A 25,611-nucleotide genomic window follows, 5' to 3' on the forward strand; every position below is an offset into this window, starting at 1 on the left:
AATTGGAGAGCCTTAGAGTCTTAACCAAGGGGCAGGCACCCCCAGAATCAACGTCAGAAACTCAAAATTGCAGGGCTGGTTCAGGCTCATTACTCCCATCGCCCAGCCTTTGTAGTCCCAACTGGCTTTGCTGGACAGGTCACCTTTCTTGTTGAGCTGATATCCATTCCTTTGTTCAGCTGCTTTCAGTAAGCACTCCTGTGCCAGTCAGTGGGGGTATATAAAGGGTAAATCCTTTCCTGATGGGAGAGATAGACAGCTGCAATACAGCAAGGAGAGTCCTGTGATGGAGATTTGCATAGCGGTAAGGAAGAAGTGATGAGAGCCCTCTCTTGGTCAGGGTCCCAATAAGGGATTGGTGCCTTCAAAGTAGGATATTGGAGGAAGGTGTATTTATAAAGGAATAGCACCATAGGTGATAGTGATGTAACCCAGGGCTAGTGGTTGGCCTGGCTGCCACTCTCCTAAGGCTGAAGGGACCAGAGGAGGGAGTGTTATCCAGGAACCTAGAGGAGAAAGTTGTGTTGAGTGTTCTTGAGAGTGACTGTTAGCAGTGACTGTCAATCAAGGGGCATAGCACCTTGGGCAATCCCAAAGGGAGGGAACTCTAGCCTTGCTCTCCTCACTTCTGCTGATTTCCTGTCAGAACTTTTTTTTTTTTTGAGATGGAGTCTTGCTCTGTTGCCCAGGCTGGAGTGCAGTGGCATAGTGGCATGATCTTGACTCACTGCAGCCTCTGCCCCCCGAGTTCAAGCGATTCTCCTGTCTCAGCCTCCTGAGTAGCTGGGATTACAGGCACGTGCTACTATGCTCAACTTTTTTTTTTTTTTTTTTTTTTTTTTTTTGTATTTTTGGTAGAAACAGGGTTTCACCATGTTGGCCAGGCTGGTCTGGAACTCCTGACCCTCTAGTGATTCTCCCACCTCAGCCTCTCAAAGTGCTGGGATTGCAGGCATGAGCCACCATGCTCCTGTCAGAACTTTCACTGGCTGAACCCAGTTAGATGCCAGAGGGCCTAGGAACCCCACACAGGCCAGCTCTCCAGGGCAGAGAGCAGGGTAGACATACTGGTTTTCTGTTGCTGCAAATCAGCAGCTTACAAGGACACACTTTTGTTCTCTCACATCTCCTTTGCACCAGGAGTCCAGGAATTGCTCATCTGAGTGCTATACTTAGGTCCTCCCAAGGCTGCGGCCAGAGTGTCAGGTGGGCTGCATCCTCATCTGGGACTCCAGTGGGGAAGGATCTGCTTCCTAGCCCCCTCAGGTTGTGTTGGCAGAATTCCTTTCCGTGGAGCTGTCTGGGATCTGTCTTGCACAGTGGGGAATGGAAGGGCAAACAGAAGATACTTGGAGAAGGTGACACCTGAGCCTTCCTGAAGATGAGCAGAGGGCAAAGAAGAGAACACCTGTGCAGAGTTTCAGAGGCAAGGGAGTCATCAGTGTGTCCACAGATCTGCCAGTCCATTCATTAGGCCTAGAGTATAAGGCAGAGGAGGTGCAGGACCTGGTTCACGGTGGCCTTGTGAGTCTTACTGAGAAGTCTGCACTTTATCCTGCAGATTGGGGATAGGGATGGGCTTTGGAGGATTTTTAAGCAGGAGAAAGGTGTATCATTTCCATTTTGGGAACAACACTGAATAGCAGGAGGCAGGAGATCAGTGAGGAAGAGGTTGTTGGTTACCCGAGTGAAGTATGCAGAAGGCTAACCCATAGTGTGGCAGTTGAGATGGAGAGAAGAGACAGATTGAGGGCCACTGAGAAGGGAGGGGGCAGAGTTTCCAGAACTCACTGACTGTCTGACCAGCTGCACATAGGGAGAGGGAAGACTGGAGGATAACTCTTGGGATTCTGGCCTGGTGGATTTTTTAGTTCCTATTGCTGCCATAAAAAATTACCACTAAATTAGTGTCTTAGAACAATGTACACTTATGTTATAATTCTGGAGGTCAGAAGTCTAACATCGTCTCACTGGGTCAAAATTAAGGTACCAGGCTGGGTGTGGTGGCTCACACCTGTAACCCCAGCACTTTGGGAGGTTGAGGCAGGAGGACGGCTTGAACCCAGGAGTTCGGGACCAGCTTGGGCAACATGGTGGAACCCCATCTCCACATACACACACACAAAAATTAGCCAAGTGTGGTGGCCTGTGCTTGTGGTCCCAGCTATTTGGGAGGTTGAGGTGAGAGGATCCCGTGAGCCCAAGAGGCTGAGGCAACAGTGAGCCATGATTATGCCACTGCACTGCAGCCTGGGCAACAGAGCAAGACCCGTCTTAAAAAAAAAAAAAATCAAAGTGCCTCAGGGAGATTTCATTTCCTTGCTGTTTCCAGCTTCTAGAGGCCATGTGCATTCCTTAGCTCACGTCCACTCCTTCCATCTTTAAAGTGAGCAACAACAGACACAAGTTCTCATCTCACATCTCTCTAATCTTTTACCTGTCTCTTTCATTAAGGATTCATGGATTAGATTGAGCCCACCCAGATAATTCACTGTAAGATCATCTCCATCTCAAGATCCCTAACTGAATTACATTTGCAAAGTCTCTTTTGCTGTTTAAAGTAGCATATCACAAGTTCCAGGGATTCCAGTGTGGGCATTAGGGAACATTTATTCAGGCTACCACAGTGGTGCTCTTCAAGTTGGGTAAAGATGGAGAAAGACCAGGTTTGGTAAGATACTGAGTTTGGATTTGTGTAGACTGAACTAGAAGTATCTAGGTCTGGTTCTTTGCTTGGGAATAGGTTTGGGAATCCTCAACAGAGGCGTGGTGGCTGAAGCACTTTCATGAGGTTGCTGAAGGAGACTGTGTGGTGAAGAGATGGCAGAGACTGAGTCCTGGTGAAAGTGGAACTTTGTCCCTCTTTCTCCACCTAGGAAGTCCCCTAGGGGACAGGCGGAGGCCACGCAAGGGGAAATGCTCACATTCTGCTTTCCTAGTGAAGAGGTTTCCAGTGATGGCCTCCCTTTGCCAGGCTGTCATTCATTCTTTGCATAGGTGTAAGGGGCAGAGCAGTGGCTAGTCCTGGGGCATCGTGGGGGTTGGGCCAGCACTGAGAGTCTTAGAGCAGATTGACAGGAAACCGTACAAATAGGAAAGGCCGCTGGCCCTCCAAGCATGTGCTGGAGTTTGGGTGAGTGGTCCTTGGACTTGCTTGGCGTTGCCCTGGGATACAGAGAGATTGTAGAGAAGCTGCAGGCAGTCTCTGTGTAGAGCCCTAGAGCAACTGGAGGTCTGCAGTTTAGGTTTCTCTATAGTTTCTGGGTTCATCTGGGCCTAAGGCTAGGCTTGTCCCTATGCCTGTTGGAGACATGCATGGGAGATATGTGCGTGTGTGTGCGCGCGCACTTAAAGGGAGGCCACCGAAGGAAAAGGTCTGTGTGTCTATACCTCCCATGCCCACCTCCACCCTTACCCCCTGCCCAGGATCTAGGTCCATTCTTCTGAAGAGGACAGCTAGCCCAGTGAGGCGAGAACTCAGCCTGATTCCCAAGGAGTAGGGCTGGTTGGAAAGGAGGACCAACCCCAGGATAAAGGATGGGTCTGCGCAGTTCTCCATCCAGCCTGGGACCAGGAGGAAGGAGAAGAGGTAGGGGGAAAGAGAGAGACAACAGGGCCGGGCGCAGTGGTTCACGCCTCTAATCCTAACACTTTGGGAGGCTGAGGCGGGCGGATCACGAGGTCTGGAGTTCGAGACCATCCTGGCCAACATGGAGAAACCTTGTCTCTACTAAAAATACAAGAAATGAGCCGGGTATGGTGGCACATGCCTGTAGTTCCAGCTACTCGGGAGGCTGAGGAAGGAGAATCGCTTGAACCCGGGAGGCAGAGGTTGCAGTGAGCCCAAATCGCACCACTGCACTCCAGCCTGGTGACAGAGCGAGACTCTGTCTCAAAAAAAAAAAAAAAAAAAAAAAAGAGAGATAACAAGAGTTTTTGTAGGGGAAGAAGTGACATCATCCCTGGTTCTGGAGTTGGACTGGGCTGGCCTTCTATGCCATGTGTTTCCAGAGGCACATGGTCCCCTCTTCTGACACCATCACTGGGCTTGAGACTGAGCCATAATGCCTAACCCTGATACCTTTGCAGGGTCAGTAGCCACTGTGACTGGCCTGGCATTCCTTGCTTCAAAGACCAATGGAAGCATCCAGGCCACTCCCAGAGGAAGGGGCCTGACCTTGGGCCTCTCTTGCCATGTCCTTGGCATATCCATATGAACACTTAGCAACAGACTATGCGAAGCCGTGCACGCTAGACCTGCAGATACAGTAGTGGCCAAGATACAACCCTGCCCTTGTGGGGTTTATAGTCTAGGCTGGAGATGAAGATGTTGATGATGATTTTAAGACAGAGTCTTGCTCTGTCTTGCTTAAGCTGGAGTGCAGTGGCACCATCTCAACTCACTAGAGCCTCTTGTTTCCTGGGTTCAAGCGATTCTCCTGTCTCAGCCTCCTGAGTAACTGGGACTACAGGTGCCCGCCAACACATCCGGGTCATTTTGTATTTTTAGTGGAGACAGGGTTTCACCATGTTGGCCAGGCTGGTCTCAAACTCCTGACCTCAGGTGATCCACCCGCCTCGGCCTCCCAAAGTGCTGGGATTACAGGCGTGAGCCACTGTGCCCAGCCTGCGTTTTCTTTTTCCCATATATATTTTACTCATATTTTAAATTGTGTATATACATAAACATTTTGAACCATACTTTATGTTGAATTTTGTTTTGTGTTTTTCATAACCATTTATGTGTGGCATAATGTACATAATTTATCTTTTTCTTAAATTATTATTTTTTTTTGAGATGGAGTCTCACTCTGTTGCCCAGGCTAGAGTGCAGTGGCGTGATCTCAGCTCACGGCAACCTCTGCCTCCTGGGCTCAACTGATCCTCTAGACTCAGCCACCAGAGTAGCTGAGACTACAGGCATGTGCCACCACGCCCAGCTAATTTTTGTATTTTTCGTAGAGAGAGGGTTTCTCTGTGTTGGCCAGTCTGGTCTTGAATTCCTGACCTCAAGTGATCTGGCTGCCTTGGTCTCCCAAAGTGCTGGAATTATAGGCATGAGCCACTGTGCCCAACCTACATAATTTAAATTTACCTTTTTTTTTTTTTTTTTTTGAGTCAAGGTCTTGCTGTCACTTAGGCTGGAGTGCAGTGGTGCAGCCACAACTTACTGCAGCCTGGACCTCCCAGGCTCAGTGATCCTACTGCCTCAGACTCCCGAGTAGCTGGGACCACAGGTGCACACCACCATGCCCAGCTAATTTTTAAATTGCTTGTAGAGATGGGATGTCCTTATGTTGCCCAGGCTGGTCTCAAACTCCTGGACTCAGGCAATCCTCCCACCTTGGCCTCCTATAGTGCTGGAATTATAGGCATGATCCACTGCACCCAGCCCAAAATTTACCATTTTAACCATTTTTAGATTTACAATTCAGTGGAATTAAGTACATTTATGTTGTTGTGCAGCCATAACCACCTTCCACTTCCAGAAACACTCTGTATCCCTTAAACAGTAACTCCCACTTCTCACTTCCTCCAACCCCTGGCAACCACCATCTTATTTCTGTCTCTATCAATGTGACTGCTCTGGGTACTCATATAAGTGGAATGATATATTTGTCCCTTTGTGCCTGTCTTATTTCACTTAGCATAATGTCTTCAGGGTTCATCTATGTTGTAGCATATGCCAGAATTTTCTTCCTTTTTAAAGGCTAATATTCGATTATATGTATATACCAATTTGGCTTGTCCATCCATTTCTTGACCGACTCTTGGGTTGCTTCTACCTTTTGACTATTGCTAATAATGCTACTGTGAACATCAGTGTACAAATTTCTGTTCAAGACCCTGCTTTCAGTTCTTTTGGATATATACCTGGAAGTAGAATTGCTGGATCATGTGGCAATTCTATGTTTAATTTTTGAGGAACCGCCATACTGTTTTCCATAGCAGCTGTATCAGCCTACATTTCTACCAGCAATGTACAAGGGTCCCAATTTCATGACCATTTTGAAAGGAGTTTATTTTTATGCTATAGTGAATACTAGGTGAACAGAAAACATTAGAGGCTATAGAGTGGGGTTCTAATGTAAAGTTCCTGTTCCTCTTTACCAGTTAGAGGTGGAATGAGAACCCCTTGCCTCTCAAAGGTTAGTCCTCCTGCTTTCAGAACCATTGTTTTTAGTGACTTGTAATGTCCTACCACGTGGGTAATGTGCTAGAACTCATAATACCGCTACTTGTAGAACAGTTAGGTTGTTTCTAGATTTTTTATTCTTATAAATACTACTGAATATACTTATGCAAGAGGCTTTTTTTTTTTTTTCCCCAAATGTAAGATTATTCTCTTAGGTAAATTGGCAGAACTGGAAACTGCTACTGTAAGTAACTGCCGACACTAAGATCTGCTGTGTTCCAGGTGCTGTTCTAAGTGTTTTCTATATTATATGTTAATTCATTTTAGTAGCTACCATATGGAAGCTACTAATATCTTCATTTTTGAAAAAAGACTTTTTTAGAGCAGTTTTAGGTTCTCAGCAAAATTGAGCAGAAAGTACAGAGAGCTGCTACACACCCTCTGCTTACCACACGCATGCATGCACACACACGTGCATGCAGCCTCTCCCACCGTCAACATCCTTCCCCAGACTGGTACATTTGTTACAGTCAGTGAACCTACACTGACACATCATCACCACCCAAAGTTCATAGTTTACATTAGAAGTGAGAAGGGGAAGTAAACTCTTCTTATCTACATTTTACAGATGAAGAAACTGAGGCACAGAGAGCCTAAGTGATTTGCCAAGGGTCACACAGCCAGGAAGGGTGGCAGAGCCAGGATTTGGGCATAGGCAGCTTGGCTGCAGAGACTGTGCTCTGGCATTGCTGACGTTTTGGTGGATCTTGATGCATTGTTGGTGCTTTTTAAGTGTGGCAGTGTTTTGCTTTGTGTGGGTCAGACAGTGGGCACTTCAGGATCGGTTGACCAACTGTCCCCATTTGCCTGGGCTTTTCCTGGTATGTGGAGCTTTCAGTTCTAAAGCCAGAAAAGTCCTGGGCAAACAAGACAAGTTGGTCACCCTACTTCAGCGACTCCAGTCTTTTTTAGTAACTTAATTGTCACGTCTCTTAGATGCCTTCAAATGGTTCCTCAGTCTTTCTGTTTTTCATGACCTTTTGAAGAGTACAGGTCAGTTATTTTATATAATGTCCTTCAATTTGGATTTGTCTGATGTTTCCTCATGCATAGGATCAGTGTATGTATTTCTCCATAGGAATATCACAGACATGTTATGCCCTTCTCAGTGATCATATCAGGAGGCACTTGATGTTGATTTGTCTAATTACTGTTGATGATGTCTAATTACTTTGATTGCTTGGTTAAGGTGGTGTCTGCTAGGTTTCTCTTCTGTATAGTTACTGCTTTTCCATTAATAATTAATAAGTAACTTGTGGGAAGGCATTTTGAGGCTATGTCAGTATCTTGTTTCTCATCAGATTTTTTACCCACTATTTTTACCACCCATTGATGATTCTTGCCTGAATTATTATTACAATAGTTGTCAAATGGTGACTTCTCATTTGATAATTGCTTCAACGTTTATTCATTGATACTGAGATTTTACTGTAAGGAAGAGTTTTCTCCATATTTACTTATTTATTCATTTATTTATATCAATGTATTAGGTCTCTCTAGGAAAAACAATTGGAGATTCACATCTACATATCTATATCTATATTATCTATACACATAATATAGATACAAATGTATAAAGAGACTTAGGAGAAAGAATTGGCTCATGTAGTTACAGAGGCTGGCAAGTCCAAAATCTTTAGAGCCAGTGTCACTAGGTCCATCATAGTCAGTGTGAACTCATAGGTTTTTATTTTAATTAATAGATTATAATTTGTTAGAATGCTTTAATTTGATGCTCAGATTGTCATTGATTTGGCCAGTGAGAACCTTGAATTTGGCTCCTCTCTACTTTTGGCATGTTCCCATCATTCTCTGAACCACTTCCTTACTTTCTGGCACAGTAGGAAGTTCCAGAATCATTTTGTACTTTGCCAGCCCCGAAATCAGCCATTTATCCAGGAAGCCCTGGTTTTATTTAGCGGAGAATGGTATATAGAAGCCATAATCTGGGGGCTAGGTATTATTGTTCTTGGAGTGTCTTTGCTCCCAGTGGTGAGAACTAGGAAACATACACGCACATATACACACACCACTCTATTTCTATATTGGTTTCTCTATTAAATACCATGAATTCATACTGATACCTCCAGTTCTAAAACTATACCTATGGGGCCCTGGTGCAGTGGCTCACGCCTGTGCAGAGGCCCAAGTGGGTGGATCACCTGAGGTCGGTAGTTCAAGACCAGCCTGGCCAACATGGTGAAACCCTGTCTCTACCAAAAATACAAAAATTAGCCAGGTATGTTGGTACGCACCTGTAGTCCCAGCTGCTTGGGAGGCTGAGGCAGGAGAATCACTTGAAACTGGGAGGCAGAGGTTGCAGTGAGCCGAGATAGTAGCACTGCACCCCAGCCTGGGTGACAGAGCAAGATTTTGTCTCAAAAAATAATAACTAACTTACTAAATAAATACTACACTTATAGGGTTCATTCTTACCTGCCTTTAAAAATATATATATTTCAGGCCAGGCACAGTGGCTCACACCTATAATCCTAGCGCTCTGGGAGGCCAGGGTGGGTGGATCACTTGAGGTCAGGGGCTCGAGACCAGCCTGGCCAACATGGTGAAACCCCATCTCTACTAAAAATACAAAAATTAGCTGGGCATAATGGTGTGCGCCTGTAATCCCAGCTAGTCGGGGGACTGAGGCAGGAGAATCTCTTGAACCCTGGAGGTGAAGGTTGCAGTGATCCGCGATTGCGCCATTGCACTCCAGCCTGGGTGACAGAGCAAGACTCCATTTCAAAAGAAAAAAAGTTACTTGGGTTATATCTTTTTTTCCCCCTTTCAGTGTGGTTATATGGTTGATTTGAAATACTGTTAGGTTCATTAACTTCTGTTTGTATTATATTTTAGCATTTTTCTCCCTCCTCATTGATTCTGTTTCATTTGAGTATGTGAAAGCATTATCACGGATCCAAAACCAAAAGTGAGAACTATACAAAAAGGTATATTCAAAGAAATGTTACCCATCCCCGCACCCTGCAGTGCTTTCTACCACCTTCCCACCTACTGCATGTAATAATCCATCTCATTCATTTTTGGTTTATCCTTCCCATATGGCTTTCTACAGAAATGAGTAGGTAATGCATATTTTCCTATCTTCCTTCCTTCCTTCCTTTTTTTTTTTTTTTTTGAGATGGAGTCTTGCTCTGTCACTCAGGCTGGAGTGCAGTGGTGCAATCTCAGCTCACTGCAACCTTCACCTCCTGGGTTCAAGCGATTCCCCTGCCTCAGCCTCCCTAGTAGCTGGACCTACAGGCATGCGTCATCATGCCCGACAAATTTTTGTATTTTTAGTAGAGATGGGGTTTCACCATGTTGGCCAAGCTGGTCTCCAACTCCTGACCTCAGGTGATCCACCTGCCTCGGCCTCCCAAAGTGCTGGGATTACAGGCATGAGCCACTGCGCCCGGCCTTTTTTTTTTTTTTTTTTGAGACAAGTTTTGCTCTTGGTGCCCAAGCTGGAGTGCAGTGGTGTGATCTTAGCTCACCGCAACCTCCGCCTCCCAGATTTTTTTTTTTTTTTTGTAGTTTTGTTTTTCTTTTTCTTTTTTGAGACGAAGTTTCGTTCTTGTTGCCTAGGCTGCAGGGCAGTGATGGCGCCATCTTGGCTCACCGCAACCTCCACCTTCCAGGTTCAAACAATTCTCCTGCCTCAGCCTCACAAGTAGCTGAGATTACAGGCATGCACCACCACGCCCAACTAATTTTGTTTTTTTGGTAGAGACGGGGTTTCTCCATGTTGCTCAGGCTGGACCTGAACTCCCGACCTCAAGTGATCCACCCACCTTGGCTTTTTTTTTTTTTTTTTTGACGGAGTCTCTCTCTGTTGCCCGGGGTGGAGTGCAGGGGCGTTATCTCGGCTCACTGCCATCTCTGCCTCCCGAATTCAAGCGATTCTCCTGCCTCAGCCTCCTGAGTAGCTGGGATTACAGGTGCACGCCACCACTCCTGGCTAATTTTTGTATTTTTAGTAGAGACAGGCTTTCTCCATATTGGTCAGGTGGGTCTCGAACTCCTGACCTCATGATCCGCCCACCTTGGCCTCCCAAAGTGCTGGGATTACAGGCATGAGCCACTGTGTCCGGCCTGTATTTTTTTGTTTTTTTAAGTAGAGATGGGGTTTCATCATGTCGGCCAGGCTGGTCTCGAACTCCTGACCTCAGGTGATCACCTGCCTTGGCCTCCCAAAGTTCTGGGATTACAGATGTGAGCCACCATTCCTAGCTCCTATCTTCCTTTCTTTCTTCCTTAAAAACATACTATAATATCCTTTTGCTCTTTTTTTTTTTTTTTTTTTTGAGACTGAGTCTCACTCTGTCACCCAGGCTGGAGTGTGGTGGCATAATCACAGCTCACTGAACTTTCTATTTCCTGGATTCAAGCGATCCTCCCATTAGCCTCTTGAGTAGCTGGGACTACAGGCACATGCCACTATGCCCAGCTAATTTTTGTATTTTTTGTGGAGGCAAGGCTTCGCCATGTTGCCCAGCCTGGTGTCGAATTCCTGGGCTCAAGCAATCTGCCTGCTTTGGCCTCCCAAAGTGCTGGAATTACAGGCATGAACCACCGTGCCCAGCCTCTTTTGCTTTTTTTGCCTAACAGTGTTCGTACCAATTTGTAGAGCTCTTCATTCTTTCTTACAGCAGCATACTAGCCTTTGAGCCATTCTCCTATGAATGGGCATTTAGGTGGTTTCCAGTATTTTGCAATTATAAATTCTTTGAAGTGGGATTGCTGGATCCAAAGGTGTAAACCTATATGTAGTTTTATTTGGTATTGCCTAATTCCCTTGCATAAAAGTTGTACTAATTTATATCCATACCAGCAACATATGAGAGTGTCTGCCTCTTCCCCTACAACCTCGGCAACAGAATATGATGTCATACTTACTAATTTTTGCCCATCTGATAGGTGAGAATGGTATCTCATTGTTTTCATTTGCATTTCTTTTATTATGTGTGAGGTCAAACATCTTGTCTTGTGCTTAAGGGATATCTATATCTAGTTTGTGAATTTTTTCTATCAGGTTTTTGAGTTTTTTCCAAATTAAAAATTAAATGAATAAAACATTTATTGATATAATTAATGTAGCATATAGTTCATTTAAAGTGTACACTTTTGTGGTTTTTTGCATATTAATGGGAATATAACCTTCACTACAATCTAATTTTAGAACTTTTTCATTACCCTGAAAAGAAACTCCATCCATATTCATTAGCAGTCACTCCCCATTTGTCCCCACTACCCCAGTCCTAAGCAACCATTAATCCACTTTCCCCATAGATTTGTCCATTCTGGACATTTGATATAAGTGTAATTTATATTATATATTACAAATTATATTATTTTTCCTGTAATATAAATAAAATCATACAACATATGGTCTTTTGTGACTGGCTTTCTTTACTTAATGTAAGTGATGTAATGCTTATAGTGTTCCAAGTACTGTTTCTAAATGTTTAATCCCCATAACAACTCTATGAAATAGTTACTGTTATTATCCCCATTTTATAGATGAGGAAACTGAGGCACAGAGAGGTTAAATAGCTTGCCTCTGGTCACACAGCATTAAGAAGATGGGTTTAATTAGGCAAAAATAGATTAATTAGGCACACACTTGTAATTTCAGCTACTCGGGAGGCTGAGGTGAGGGGATCTCTTGAACCCAGGAGGTCGTGGCCACCCCAGGAGGTCGTGGCCACAGTGAGCCCTGATTGTGCCGCTATACTCCAGCCTGGGCAACACAGTGAGATCCTGTCTCACAAAAAAAAAGGAGATGAGCTTTGGAGTTATACAGACTTCAAGTTCTAGCTCTATCACTTGCTCTGTGATTTATGGACTATTACGTAAACTCCATCAGTGTTTCTCATTTGTTTGTTAAATGAGTATAACAACGGCTGAGTCCTAGAGTTATAGAGAGTTAAATGATATGACATCAGGTGTATCTGAGATGCCAGCTTTTTAAAAATAAATCATATACCATGAAATTCACCCTTTTAAAGTGTGTAATTCGGTGGTTTTTAAGTGTATTTATAAGGTTATACAACCATTACATTATCTAATTCCAGAACATTTCCGTCTCCCAGGCCAGGCGCGGTGGCTCACACCTATAATCCCAGCACTTTGGGAGGCTGAGGCAGGCAGATCACTTGAGGTCAGGAGTTTGAGACCCACCTGGCTAACATGATGAAACCCTGTTTCTAGTAAAAATACAAAAATTAACAGCGTGGTGGCACGCGCCTGTAGTCCCAACTACTTGGGAGGCTGAGGCGGGAGAATCACTTGAACCCGGGAGGCAGAGGTTGCAGTGAGCCGAGATTGTGCCACTGCACTCCAGCCTGGGTAATGGAGTGAGACTCTGTTTCCAAAAAAAGAGAATTTCCATCATCCCAAAAAGAAATTCTGTACCCGTCAGCAGTCACTCCTCATTCCCTCCTCACCCTAGTTTCTGGCAACCACCAACCTATTTTCTGTCTCTATAGATTTGTTTATTATGGACATTTCATAAAAACAGAATCATACAATAGGTAGTCTTTTGTATCTGGCTTCTTTCACTGAGCATGATGTTTTCAAGGTCATTCATGTTATAGCGTATCCATACTTCATTGCTTTTTATTGCCAAGTTATATTGTACAGATATACCATATTTTGTTTATCCATTCCTCAATTGATGGACATTTGGGTTGTTTCTACCTTTTGGCTACTATGAATAATGCTACTGTGAACGTTAGTGTATACAGTTTCGTGTTAACAGATTTTTCTTTTTTTTTTAGACAGGGTCTTACTCTGTCACCCAGGCTGGAATGTGGTGACACCATCAAGGCTCACTGCTGCCTTGACCTCCCTGGGCTCATGTGATTTTCTCATGGCCTCAGCACCCCCACCCCGAGTAGCTGGGACTACAGGTGTGAGCCATCATGCCTGGCTAATTTGTTTTGTTTTGTTTTGTTTTTTGTAGAGACGGGGTTTGGCCATGTTGCCTAGGGTGCCCTCAAACTCTTTGGCTCAAATGGTCCATCCACCTCGGCCCCACAAAGTGCTGGGATTACAGGCATGAGCCACTGCATCCAGCCAGGTTTTCAGTTCTCTTGGGCATATACTTAGGAGTGGAACTGCTGGATCGTATGGTGACTCTGTTTAACTTTTTTAGGAACTGCCAAACTCTTTTTCCAAAGTCGCTCCATCATTTTATATTCCCCCTAATGATGTGCAAGTATTCCTATTTCTCCACATCTTCTCTGACACTTATTATCTGTCTCTTAGTTATGCTAGAAGGTGTGGAGCGGCGGTAGCTCACTGTGGTTTTGATTTGCATTTCCTTAGTAATAAATAATGGGCTGGGCACAGTGGCTCACGCCTGTAATCCCAGCACTTTGGGAGGTAGAAGTGGGCACATCACCTGAGGTCAGAAGTTCGAGACCAGCCAGGGCAACATAATGAAACCGTGTCTCTACTAAAAATACAAAAATTAGCTGGGTGTGGTGGCACAAATCTGTAATCCCAGCTACTTGGGAGGCTGAGGCAGGAGAATCACTTGAGCCTGGGAGGCAGAGGCTGCAGTGAGCTGTAATCACACCACTGCACTCCAGCCTGGGAGACACAGTGAGACTCTGTCTCACAGATAAATTAATAAATAATGGTGATGAGTATGAGATACTGACTTTTAGGTCAGCTCTTTCTGCTCCCCAAGCTGGGTTTCCTCCAGAAAGTCTCTCCTCGGTTTCTGTTCATCTCTCCTGACTAGACTCAGCAGTCATTTTGGGCTCTTGGATGCTGATTGATACCCTCTTAGTGAGGTACTCTTGGGGAGACCTTTGGGTGAGTTCTGATGGTTAGGCTGCTGTGTGTCTAGGATTCAAGGCATGTGTTCCTATCTTCAGGTTTGATGTTATTCTTGAAGCTGGCACAGCCATCAGGCAGACTTGCCAAACTGCTGGGACAAAGCCAGCCTTCCCCCTGGACATCCCCGTGAACAGGATCCAGGGTTCTTGAGCAGGAAACAGTCTTGAGAGTCTTATCCTTCCTTTTGCAGTAAGACAGTTAGAACCCTTTACCCCTACTCTGCCAGACTGGGGAGAATCTTTGTTTTCTTTTCTTTTTTCTTTTTTTTTAGTTTCTGTAAGAAGAAATTCTACTGGCCCCATTTACCACCAGCTAGTATTTTAGTAGACGTCTGTGTTAGAAAAATGCTTTGCTGTGACCCAGATCCCACCTTCTGCAGCACATGCCAATTTCCCCTTATGCTTTCCTTTCTTGGAAGATGTGAGAGACAGCCGCTCCCTAGGAGGGGCTTCATTCTCTGTTCAGACAAAACCAATTTGGCTAGAGAAGCCTTCATGTGAGGAAGTCCAGACCAAGCCAGGCCCCTCCAGGAGACTTTAAAGATGGAATGACCTTGTCACTTGGCGATTGCTTGGGCAGCCTGCTTTGAAAAAGAGAACTTCTGACAGGCTTCAGGTTGTGTGTTTATCCTGAGGCTGGGCCATTCCAAACTCATGTTTCAGAGTTTAGAGTTTGCGTCCAGCTAGCCCGTGGGTGGTAATCAAATGCAGGTGGAGACCATCTGGCCAGGCCTGTCCCTCCCACCCAGCCAAGTGAGGGCTGGCCTGCCCACCACAGAGCTGGCCCAGAAAGCACCCCGCGTGGAGGCAGATGGTGGACACATGCGTGTGCACGCATGCACACCTCTAGGTGCGTGTGCACACGGACCCTCCTTAGTGAAGTGGTGCTGTGTGGATGCATCTGATCCAGTGATTTCTTTCTCTTCCTTTGAGGGTTCTTCCCATTATGCAGCCGAAGAGGAACAAGTTTCTTTTAGTCTGTTTCTCAAGCTTTTGTGGTTAGAAATCATGTACTTTTCTTGGCCCAAGATGAAAGCCCTGGAGTAATAGTCTCATACATTTTACAAAGCTGCCTCTAATTGGTGGCTGCTTAAAATCTTCCCTTTGCCCTACTGACCCATCTCCCTTTACAGAGTTTTAACTCCAGTCAATCTTGCATTACCCCAGGTTTTCACACCCCTCCCAAACCTGCAGCTCCAGGGAGGTAGCTCTCCCAACTTCAGTTTGGTAACTGTTTCCCAGCCTCCCTGCACTGAACTGACCCCAAACAGGGTAATTCAGCGAGGAAATAAAATAGCTTACATTGTGTTGTCCAAGCATCTTCTGCTGGCCTGGTCTCCAAAAATTGCACGTGTGTACCCTCAAAATGGATTCTGTTTCCCACATCGCTAGAGATACCTGGGGAAAATGCAAACCGTGGATACTTCTTTTAAATATAGTTGGGCCAGGTGCTGTGGCTCTTGCCTGTGTTCCTAACACTTCGGGAAACGGAGGTGGGAGGATTGCTTGAGCCTGGGAGTTCAAGGAGTAGCCTAGGCAATGTGTTGAGACCTGTCTCTACAAAAGTTTTCAAAATTAGCTGGTCATGTTGGTGCACACCTGTGGTTCCAGCTACTTGGGAGGTTGAGGTAGGAGGATCGCCTGAGCCCGGGAGGTCGAGGCTACGGTGAGCCACGTTCACACCACTGTATAGAGCACTGTATCTTGCTCTATACAGTGTCTCAAAAATAAAAAAAGAAGGAAATAAGCTGGGCATGGTGGCTTATAATCCCGATACTTTGAGAGGCGGAGGCCAGAGGATTGCTTGAGCCCAGGAATTCGAAACCAGTCTGGGCAACATAGGGAGACCTTATCTCTACTAAAAAAAAAAGAAAAAGAAAAATGAGCCAGGTGCCATGGTGTGCCATCTACTCGGGAGGCTGAGACAAGAGGATCACTTGAGTCCCCAGGAGTTCACAGCTGCAGTGAGCTGAAGATCACACCACTGCAGTTGCACTGCAGCCTGAATAACAGTGTGAGACCCTGTCTCAAAAAAATATAGATGATAGATAGATAGATAGATAGATACATACATACATACATACATAGGGCTTGCTCATGATAATTTCTAATGATACCTTTTCAGTCCATTACAGAACTTAGCTTCTCAGAGGTGATCTTTCCCTGCAAAGTGCAGGAGGGCTCGGTTCACCCAGGCACAGAAAACTAGGACAGATGTCAGCTTCTGAGACTTGGGAATCTCTTTCTATCCCATCTCCTGGCCTTGCCTCTCAGCAGTGATGATGATGAAGGAAAGATGCCACGTGGATTCTAGGTTTGCGCATTGACTGCATCATCAGCCCTTGAGAATTCTCACCTCTGATTGCCTGTTCCAGGAGCTTGGTTGGCTGTCATCTTAGTTTATGGTTTGTGTTTGTATGCTGACGAGTTTACATGTGTATAATCATTGTGGCTCGTGTTTGTACAAGATATAATTACTGAAAATTATATCATGAATATTTTAATTTTAACCTTCGCATGCTGGCAAGCCTTATGTAGCTCTCCCTGGATGTTTCCTTTACCTGAGGAGGTGTGGCACCCTGCCAGCCAGGCCCAGCTCTCTGATCCACATCATTGCCCTCTCTGATGGAAGTCCCTTTGAGGGACTTCCCTGAGACTTGGGGCTCCTGAGTGTTTCCTGCAAACAGGGAGGCAGGGATTCCTGCCTTCTCTCATTGTCACTTTAATGAGTTATGGCCACAGAAGCAGTCATCCTCATTATTCTGGGTCACTGAGGGATGGGAAGGGAAGGCAACCCATGCATCTCTAGGGTTCCAGCAACTGAAGAGTACATGTGGAGTGCCAGGTTTTAGGAAGAGCTCGTGCTAATTGAGGAGTATATGTTGGGTGCTGAATTTCAGGAATAATATGGGCCCACCCAGTATTTGGAATCTGCCTTGGGACCTGTCCACAAATGCTGAGTTTGGAGGCCAGCCAGTGCCACCCAAGGTTGTACCCTTGTGGGGCAGAGTGGAGGTGGGAGTGGAGAAAGGATCTCATCCTCACAGAGTGTATTAGTCCATTCTCACACTGATATAAAGACATACCTGAGATTGGGTAATTTATAAAGAAAATAGGTTTATTTGACTCACAGTTCCACATGGCTGGGAAGACCTCAGGAAACTTACAATCTTTGTGGAAGGGGAAGAGGGTGGCAGGCACAAGAGAGTGGGCAAGAGCAGGGAAAACTGCCTTAGAAACCCATCAAATCTTGTGAGAACACTATCACAAAAACACTGTGGGAGAAACCACCCCCATGATCCAATCATCTCCCACCTGATTCCTCCCTTGACACATGGAGACTATCGGGATTACAATTCAAGATGAGATTTGGGTGGGGTCACAGAGCCAAACCATACCACAGAGCATATAGCCTTGTGGCTCACAGGACATGTATCTTTAGCAAACAAAGTAGATGTCTATTAACAGCCTGAAGGAATGAGGAGCATGAACAAGGGAGATTTTCAGCAGTGTTGCCTCAATCATCTAGGAAGGAATGTTCCACAGCCACAAAATTTGACACTCATAATTCAGAGTGCCAGCAGTAGAATTTGGCCAGGCCAAGGTCACATCCACATACCCATAGCTGGCAGGAGGACGAGGCAAGGGTTCTGGTTCCTTATGGGCTTCTCGGGTTCCCTCCCAACAAGGCTCACATGGTGGGATACTCCTCTGAATGGAGGGTTTGGATACTGAGGCCACCATAAGAAGGGGGAGGACTTTAGACTTTCAAGAGAGTGTTTTTCCTAAGGTAATTGAGCTTAAAACACTTGATTTTTATGTCTTTCAGGTTTACAGGAACAGATGGACCTAGTGGTTTTGGCTTTGAGTTGACCTTTCGTCTGAAGAGAGAAACTGGAGAGTCTGCCCCACCAACATGGCCCGCAGAGTTAATGCAGGGCTTGGCGCGATACGTGTTCCAGTCAGGTAGGAGGCCAGGCTGGCTGCTGTGCTGGTCCTTTTGCCATGAGCCTGGTTGGCTTTGAGTACTAGCAGGTATATTTTCATGTTTGTGGAGTGGCCTTTCCTGGGAGTACTATGCCCCAATTCTACCATGAGGGTGGCTTGTTTTGCCTGGTGTTTCCTGGTTGGAAAGCCAACTGGGCCGTGGCAGAGAGGGGTACTCTCCTGTGCCCTCCAGCAGCAAGTTCTGTGTTATGTTGTGCCACCCTGCGCCCTTGTCATGTTTCATGGAGGGTTTCTTTCATGTCATCTGATATGATATGTTTCTGTGTGGCTAATTGCTCAGAAGCATTTCCCATCTGACCTCAGATTTTGTTTCTTTGTTTTTGTAAGTAGCCTTCAAATGAAAGCCGAGATATTTTTTTCCCAACTCTTTTGCTCTTGAACTATCACAGACAAAGTGCAGAGCAAGCCATGGTCTCCCAAAGCATGGTTCTTATACCACCTGGCTCTGAACTACCTGGAGAGCTTGTTGCAAACACATATTCCTAGGCCCCATTGCAGATGTCTGACTCAGAATCTTTGGGAGTGATGTTCCTTGGTGCTTCTGGTAGAGACTAAATTTGGAGAACCATAGATCTGGTAGCTTCTCTAGTTACAGTGACTTTTTTTTTTTTTTGAGATGGAGTTTTGCTCTTGTTGCCCAGGCTGGAGTGCAATGGCACAATCTCGGCTCACTGCAACCTATGCCTCCCAGGTTCAAGCTATTCTCCTGCCTCAGCTTCCTGTGTAGCTGGGATTATAGGCATGTGCCACCACGCCTGGCTATTTTTTTTTTTTCTTTTAGTAGAGACGGGATTTCTCCATGTTGGTCAGGCTGGTATCGAACTCCTGACCTCCGGTGATCCGCCCACCTCGGCCTTCCAAAGTGCTGGGATTACAGGCATGGGCCACTGCCAGGCCAGGGACTTCTTTTTTCAAACCTTGAGTAGGTTATACATTTGGGGTACAATAGACCTGTCTAGGTTGAACCCCTCTGCCCACATTTCACACCTGTGGGAGCCAGTTGTTGGCACAGGAGGCAGATCCATAACTACCACCTACCATTGTATGCCCTGTGGAACAGTCTCCTCATGGAGGCTACAATGGGTCTTCTCTAAGCAGGAGTTCCTAAATCTGGCTGCCCATCAACCCCTCAGAGGAGCTTGTCAACACACTGACTTCCAAACCTTCCTGTGGGACTCCAGTTGAGTTGGCCAGAAGTGGGACTAGGGCAGGCCGGGCACAGTGACTCACGCCAGTAATCCCAGCACTCTAGGAGGCCGAGGCAGTTGGATCACTTGAGGTCAGGAGTTCGAGACCAGCCTGGCCAACATGGTGAAACCCCATCTCTACTGAAAATACAAAAATTAGCCAGGCATGGTGGTGGGCACCTGTAATCCCAGCTACTCAGGAGGCTGCGGCAGGAGAATCACTTGAACTCGGGAGGCAGAGGTTGCTGTGAGCCAAAATTGTGCCACTGCACTCCAGCCTGGGCAATAGAGCAAGATTCCATATCAAAAAAAAAATTAATAATCACAGTAGTTGTGAAATAGAACAACACTAATAATGGAACAAATTATTATTATGTGCCTTTTTTTTTTTTGAGATGGAGTGTCGCTCTCTCCCCCATGCTGGAGTGTCGCTCTCTCCCCCAGGCTGGAGTGCAGCAGCGTGATCTCAGCTCACTGCAAGCTCCGCCTTCTGGGTTCAGGCTATTCTCCTGCCTCAGCCTCCCAAGTAGCTGGGACTACAGGCGCCTGCCACCACGCCTGGCTAACTTTTTGTATATTTTAGTAGAGATGGAGTTTCACCTCTTTAACCAGGACAGTCTCGATCTCCTGACCTCACGATCCGCCCGCCTTGGCCTCCCAAAGTGCTGGGATTACAGGCATGAACCACTGCGCCCGGCTTTTATGTACCTTCTTATGTGTTGCAGTGTGAGGTATATAACATCAGCTATGTAGCATTTTCCCAAAAATGTTTAACCTGAATCAAATTATAAACAGATAAATCCAGATTGTGAGACACTTTAAAGATAAATGCCTATATTCTTCAAAAATGTCAGTGCTCTAATCCCAGCACTTTGAGAGGGTGAAGCAGGAGGATCGCTTGAGCTCAAGAGTTTGAGACCAGCCTGGGCAATGAAGCAAGATCCCGTAAATTAAAGATTAGTCAGGTGTGGTGGCATGCCTATAGTCCCAGCTACTTGGGAGGCTGAGGTAGGAGGACCACTTGAGCCCAGGAGGTTGAGGCTGCAGTGAACCATGATTGTGCCACCACATTCCAGGCTGGGTGTCACAGTGAGACCCTACCTAAAAAAATTTTAAAAAAAGGCCGGGCGCGGTGGTTCACGCCTGTAATCCCAGCACTTTGGGAGGCCGAGGCGGGCGGATCATGAGGTCAGGAGATCGAGACTATCCTGGCTAACACGGTGAAACCCCGTCTCCACTAAAAATGCAAAAAATTAGCCAGGTGTGGCGGCGGGCGCCTGTAGTCCCAGCTACTCAGGCTGAGGCAGGAGAATGGCGTGAACTCGGGAGGCAGAGCTTGCAGTGAGCCGAGATCGCGCCACTGCACTCCAGACTGGGCGACTGAGCGAGACTCCGTCTCAAAAAAAAAAAAAATACACACACACCCCAATGCTATGAAAGACATAAAAAGGCAAGGGGCAGGGGCTATTCTACATTAAAGGAAACATGGCAGTTTAAATGCACTGTTGATCCTTGATTAGATCCTAAATTGGAAAAAAAAAAAAGGTCATTTTTTAAGGACAATTGGAAAAATATGAATATACACTGTGTATTAGTTAATAGTATTGTATGCAAAATTCCCTGGATGTAATTATGGTGTTATGGTTATACAGGATAACGTCCCTGTTGCTAGGAGATAAAGGCTAAAGTATTAATGGATAAAAGGACCTGATGTCTTTAACTTAATTGTCAAATGATTCAAATGACTTAACTTAATTGTCAAAAAATAGAACATCTGTGTGTGAAGAGAAGCTAAAGCAAATGTGGTGAAATGTTAACAATTTGTGAAGCTAGGTGAATGGTATTTGGGTACTCATTGTATCGTTCTTTTAACTTTTCTGTAGGATTGGAAATTTTCAAAATAAAATAAAAGTTGTGGCTGTTGAGTATACATTGCCTAATATGTGCTCTGCAGGCCCTTTCTGTTCCTAATGGCCCCATTTACGGTGGTTATAATGTGCTTGCTGTAGTTTGTGTCTGCAGATCACTTTAAGCACATCAGAAGGGAACAGGGTGACTACACTCCTAAAAGTGTAATACTTGACTTTCTGTTTTCCAGATTTTCTGTAACATGATTGTATTATTTAAATAATAGGTAAAACAAATCTTTTTAAATTTTTTTTTAGAACATGGCAGGAGATAATAGTAAATTGTTTAAATAATGGGAAAATGATAAAGAAAAGTAAATGGTAACTGATTTAAGATAGGAGACCGGCCGGGCGCGGTAGCTCACGCCTGTAATCCCAGCACTTTGGGAGGTCGAGGCGGGTGGATCACGAAGTCAGGAGATCAAGACCATCCTGGTTAACATGGTGAAACCCCGTCTCTACTAAAAATACAAAAAAATTAGCTGGGCGTGGTGGCGGGCGCCTGTAGTCCCAGCTACTCAGGAGGCTGAGGCAGGAGAATGGCGTGAACCTGGGAGGCGAAGCTTGCAGTGAGCCGAGATTGCGCCGCTGCACTCCAGAATGGCGACAGAAAGAGACTCCATTTCAAAAAAAAGATAGGAGACCATGGCTGTGGGCCTAAATGGTGATGGGAATAACTAACATTTAGACTTGTGCTCTGTGTGCCACTTCAAGTGACCATTGAATATGTGGACAAGCTGTGTGAGGTTAGTGACTGTGATATACCAGCTTTTCAGTTGCAGAAAGCAAGACAACACGGGTTGAGTTGCATGTTCAAGGTCACACATCTAGTGGGTACAAAGGCAAATTTTTTTTTTTTTTTTTTTTTTTGAGGCGGAGTCTCGCTCTGTCACCCAGGCTGGAGTGCAGTGGCCAGATCTCAGCTCACTGCAAGCTCCGCCTCCCAGGTTTACCCCATTCTCCTGCCTCAGCCTCCCGAGTAGCTGGGACTACAGGCGCTCGCCACCACGCCCGGCTAGTTTTTTGTATTTTTTTAGTAGAGACGGGGTTTCACCGGGTTAGCCAGGATGGTCTCGATCTCCTGACCTTGTGATCCACCCGTCTTGGCCTGCCAAAGTGCCGGGATTACAGGCTTGAGCCACCGCGCCCGGCCTAACAAAGGCAAATTTTAACCCAGGCAGTGTAGCTCTGAATGGCAGCTCTTGGCCAGACACGGTGGCTCATGCCTGTAATTCCAGCACTTTAGGAGGCCAAGGTGGGAGGTTGGCTTAAGCCCAGGAGTTCAAGACCAGCCTAGGCAACATAAAGATATTCTGTCTCTACAAAAAATTTTAAAAAATTTGGCCGGGCACAGTGGCTCATGTCTGTAATCCCAGCACTTTGGGAGGCCAAGGTGTGCAGATCACAAGGTCAAGAGATCGAGGCCAGCCTGGCCAACATGGTGAAACCCTATCTCTACTAAAAATTCAAAAATTAGCTGGGCGTGGTGGCACATGCCTGTAGTCCCAACTACTCAGGAGGCTGAGGCAGAAGAGTCACTTGAACGTGGGAGGCAGAGGTTGCAGTGAGCCGAGATCACGCCACTGCAGTCCAGCCTGGCAACAGAGAGAGAGATTCCATCTCAAAAAAAAAAAAAAAAAAAAAGGCCGTACGTGGTGACTGAAGCCTGTAATCCCAGCACTTTGGGAGGCTGAGACAGGCGGATCACGAGGTCAGGAGATCGAGACCATCCTGGCTAGCCGGGCGTGGTGGCAGGTGCCTGTAGTCCCAGCTACTCAGGAGGTTGAGGCAGAATGGCGTAAACCCGGGAGGCGGAGCTTGCAGTGAGCCGAGATCCCGCCACTGCACTCCAGCCTGGGTGACAGAGCGAGACTCCATCTCAAAAAAAAAAAAAAAAATTAGCCATTGTAGTGACGCATGCTTGTGGTCCCAGCTACTTAGGAGGCTGCAGTGGGAGGATTGCACGTAAGCCTGGAAGGTACAGGCAGCAGTGAATGATGATTGCACCATTGCAGTCCAGCCTGGATGACAGAGTGAAACGCTATCTCAAAACAAAAACAAAAACAAAAACAGGCCAGGCGCAGTGGCTCACGCCTGTAGTCTCAGCACTTGGGGAGGCCGAGGCGGTTGGATCACGTGAGGTCAGGAGTTCGAGGCCAGCCTGACCAACATGGTGAAACCTCGTCTCTACTAAACATACAAAAAGTAGCTGGACATGGTGGTAAGCACCTGTAATCCCAGCTACACGGGAGGCTGAGGCAGGAGAATCACTTGAACCTGGGAGGCAGAGGTTGCAGTGAACTGAGATCACGCCATTGCACTCCAGCCTGGACAACAAGAGCAAAACTCCGTCTCAAAACAAAACAAAAAAAGTACACATAACTGTACAGCTTGATGAGTTTTCACAAACCACATACACCCATGTAACCAGTACCTAAATTGAGAAACAGACCAGTTCTCTAGAAACCTCACTCATGTTTCCTTTTGGTCAATACTCTTACGCTCTCCTGACTTCCAGCAACATCGTTCTTTTCTTTTCTTTTGTTTGATTTCACTGCATAGTTAGGTCCTTAGCACTGTGTGCCTGAACTCATTGCTAATAGCTTAAGTAGGTCCCTGTCCCCACTCCTCTCGCCTGAACTGTTCTCCATCTGTCTGTGACTGCCAGATCAAGGTAGCAGCATGGTGTGGTGATTTAAGAGTGTGGCCTCCTGACCCAGACAGCCTGCATTCATATCGGCTCTGCTAGTTACTGCCTCCTTGGGCTACATATGCATCCATTTGCTCAGCTATAAAGCAGGGATAATAGTAACCTCATGAAGTTATCGAGAAGTGAGTTAATATCTGTAAAACACTTAGAATGTGCCTGGTACGCAGTAAGTACTACATGTTTTACCTGCAATCATTATCATTATTCAGTCTTTAAAAACTTTATGGATCAAGATGGGTACCTTGGTCTTTTTTTGTTTGTTTGTTTCTCAATGACAGTAAAGACCCTACTTAACAGCAAAACTGTATTAGGAAATGTCTTGCTTGCCCTGAATCAGATGTGCAGCCTCAGCTGACATGATGACACTTGGAGGCATTATCTTACTCACACGGAAAATCAGTAATATTGGTACAAATAAAATTACTTCGTTTTGTACATCATATTATATAGCTGAAAACATTCAGTTCAGGTGTGGCTCCTTGGTTTTTTGTAGTTGATTTATGTAGTTGCCTGTGAAGTCTTATGCAAATCAAACCCTATTCTAAGTCCAGTAGAGCCCATGCAGTTTAGTGCTTGTAGTAAATCCCTTAATAAGGTGAAGAATCTTTTTATAGTGTGAGTAATTGCCCCTTATTGTAAATATTTTGTAAGATTGGGTGTAGGTCTATCAGGTTTTCTCAAAGCAGATCACTCAGCTGCTGCTGCAGAGCACCTCCTTTGTGACTCGTAGGCATTACTCTACCCCTGTGTGGTTACACGCTACAAGAGTTACATGTATACATACTGTACAGAACGTGTGTTGTTTATGTTTGATGTGTACACAGATATACCTGCCTACGTACATAGCGTTGTAATTCTGTTTGATGGTCTTGCCTCACTTGTGCTGTCCACCTTAAACTTAGTGAGTATATGGGGAGCACTCCACCCACCCATTTGCATGTGAGAACATGCTTAGCCGTGTAATCAAGCAAGTGGACTGTTTAGACCTGCTTTTCCAGATCTAAGTAACATCCACAGCCCTACAACCCAGCCTTGGAGATAGCATCAAGGCAGTGGGAGGCGAATGAAAGGGGAACGATGAGACTCTGGTGTGTGTGGGGGCGGGGATGGAGATGCCCACACCCAGCCATGGAGCTGTACGAGGCAGCCTTGGAAGCCTCCTCTGAAGCATGACTCAGATGGCTTCTATAACAGCGCTGACCTGCTGGCAGACAGCTACCCTCTGGTAGGTTTGCGCAGAGGTGGAAGCTGAGCTGGAGAGAAAAGGAAGTAGAAATGGGAGAGATCTGAGAATGAAGAGCACCCAGAGGCAGTGAAGGCTTCCAGATGTGGCTCTATAGATATAGATAGATTAGGGTGATTTAGTTAGGATTCTTCTAGTTATAAGAAAATGGGCTGGGCACGGTGGCTCACGCCTGTAATCCCAGCACTTTGGGAGGCCGAAGCAGGCGGATCACGAGGTCAGGAGTTTGAGACCAGCCTGACCAACATGGAGAAACCCTGTCTCTACTAAAAATACAAAAATTAGCCAGGAGTGGTGGCACGCGCCTGTAATCCCAGCTACTCACGAGGCTGTCAGGAGAATGAAGAATCACTTGAACCCAGGAGGCGGAGGTTGCACTACTGCATTCTAGCTTGAGCAACAGAGTGAGACTCTGTCTAAAACAAAACAAAACAAAACAAAACAAAAAAATTAGCTGGGTGTGGTGGTATGCACTTGTGGTCTCAGCTACTTGGGAGACTGAGTTGGGATGAT

At 45.8% G+C, this 25,611-nt stretch overlaps 1 protein-coding gene across 2 annotated transcripts in view; it reads left to right on the forward strand.

Moving 5' to 3' along the window:
- Positions 1-25,611, forward strand: part of SUFU (SUFU negative regulator of hedgehog signaling) — a 132,786-nt gene that overhangs the window by 28,435 nt on the left and 78,740 nt on the right. For both annotated transcript variants that reach the window (XM_007963979.3, XM_007963980.3), the window contains exon 3: positions 17,873-18,009. In XM_007963979.3, coding sequence (XP_007962170.1) covers positions 17,873-18,009 — 137 coding nt within the window. The remainder of the gene's footprint in view (positions 1-17,872; positions 18,010-25,611) is intronic.

The sequence above is a fragment of the Chlorocebus sabaeus genome, chromosome 9 (assembly GCF_047675955.1).
Source record: "Chlorocebus sabaeus isolate Y175 chromosome 9, mChlSab1.0.hap1, whole genome shotgun sequence".
In the NCBI taxonomy this organism is placed as follows: Eukaryota; Metazoa; Chordata; class Mammalia; order Primates; family Cercopithecidae; genus Chlorocebus; species Chlorocebus sabaeus.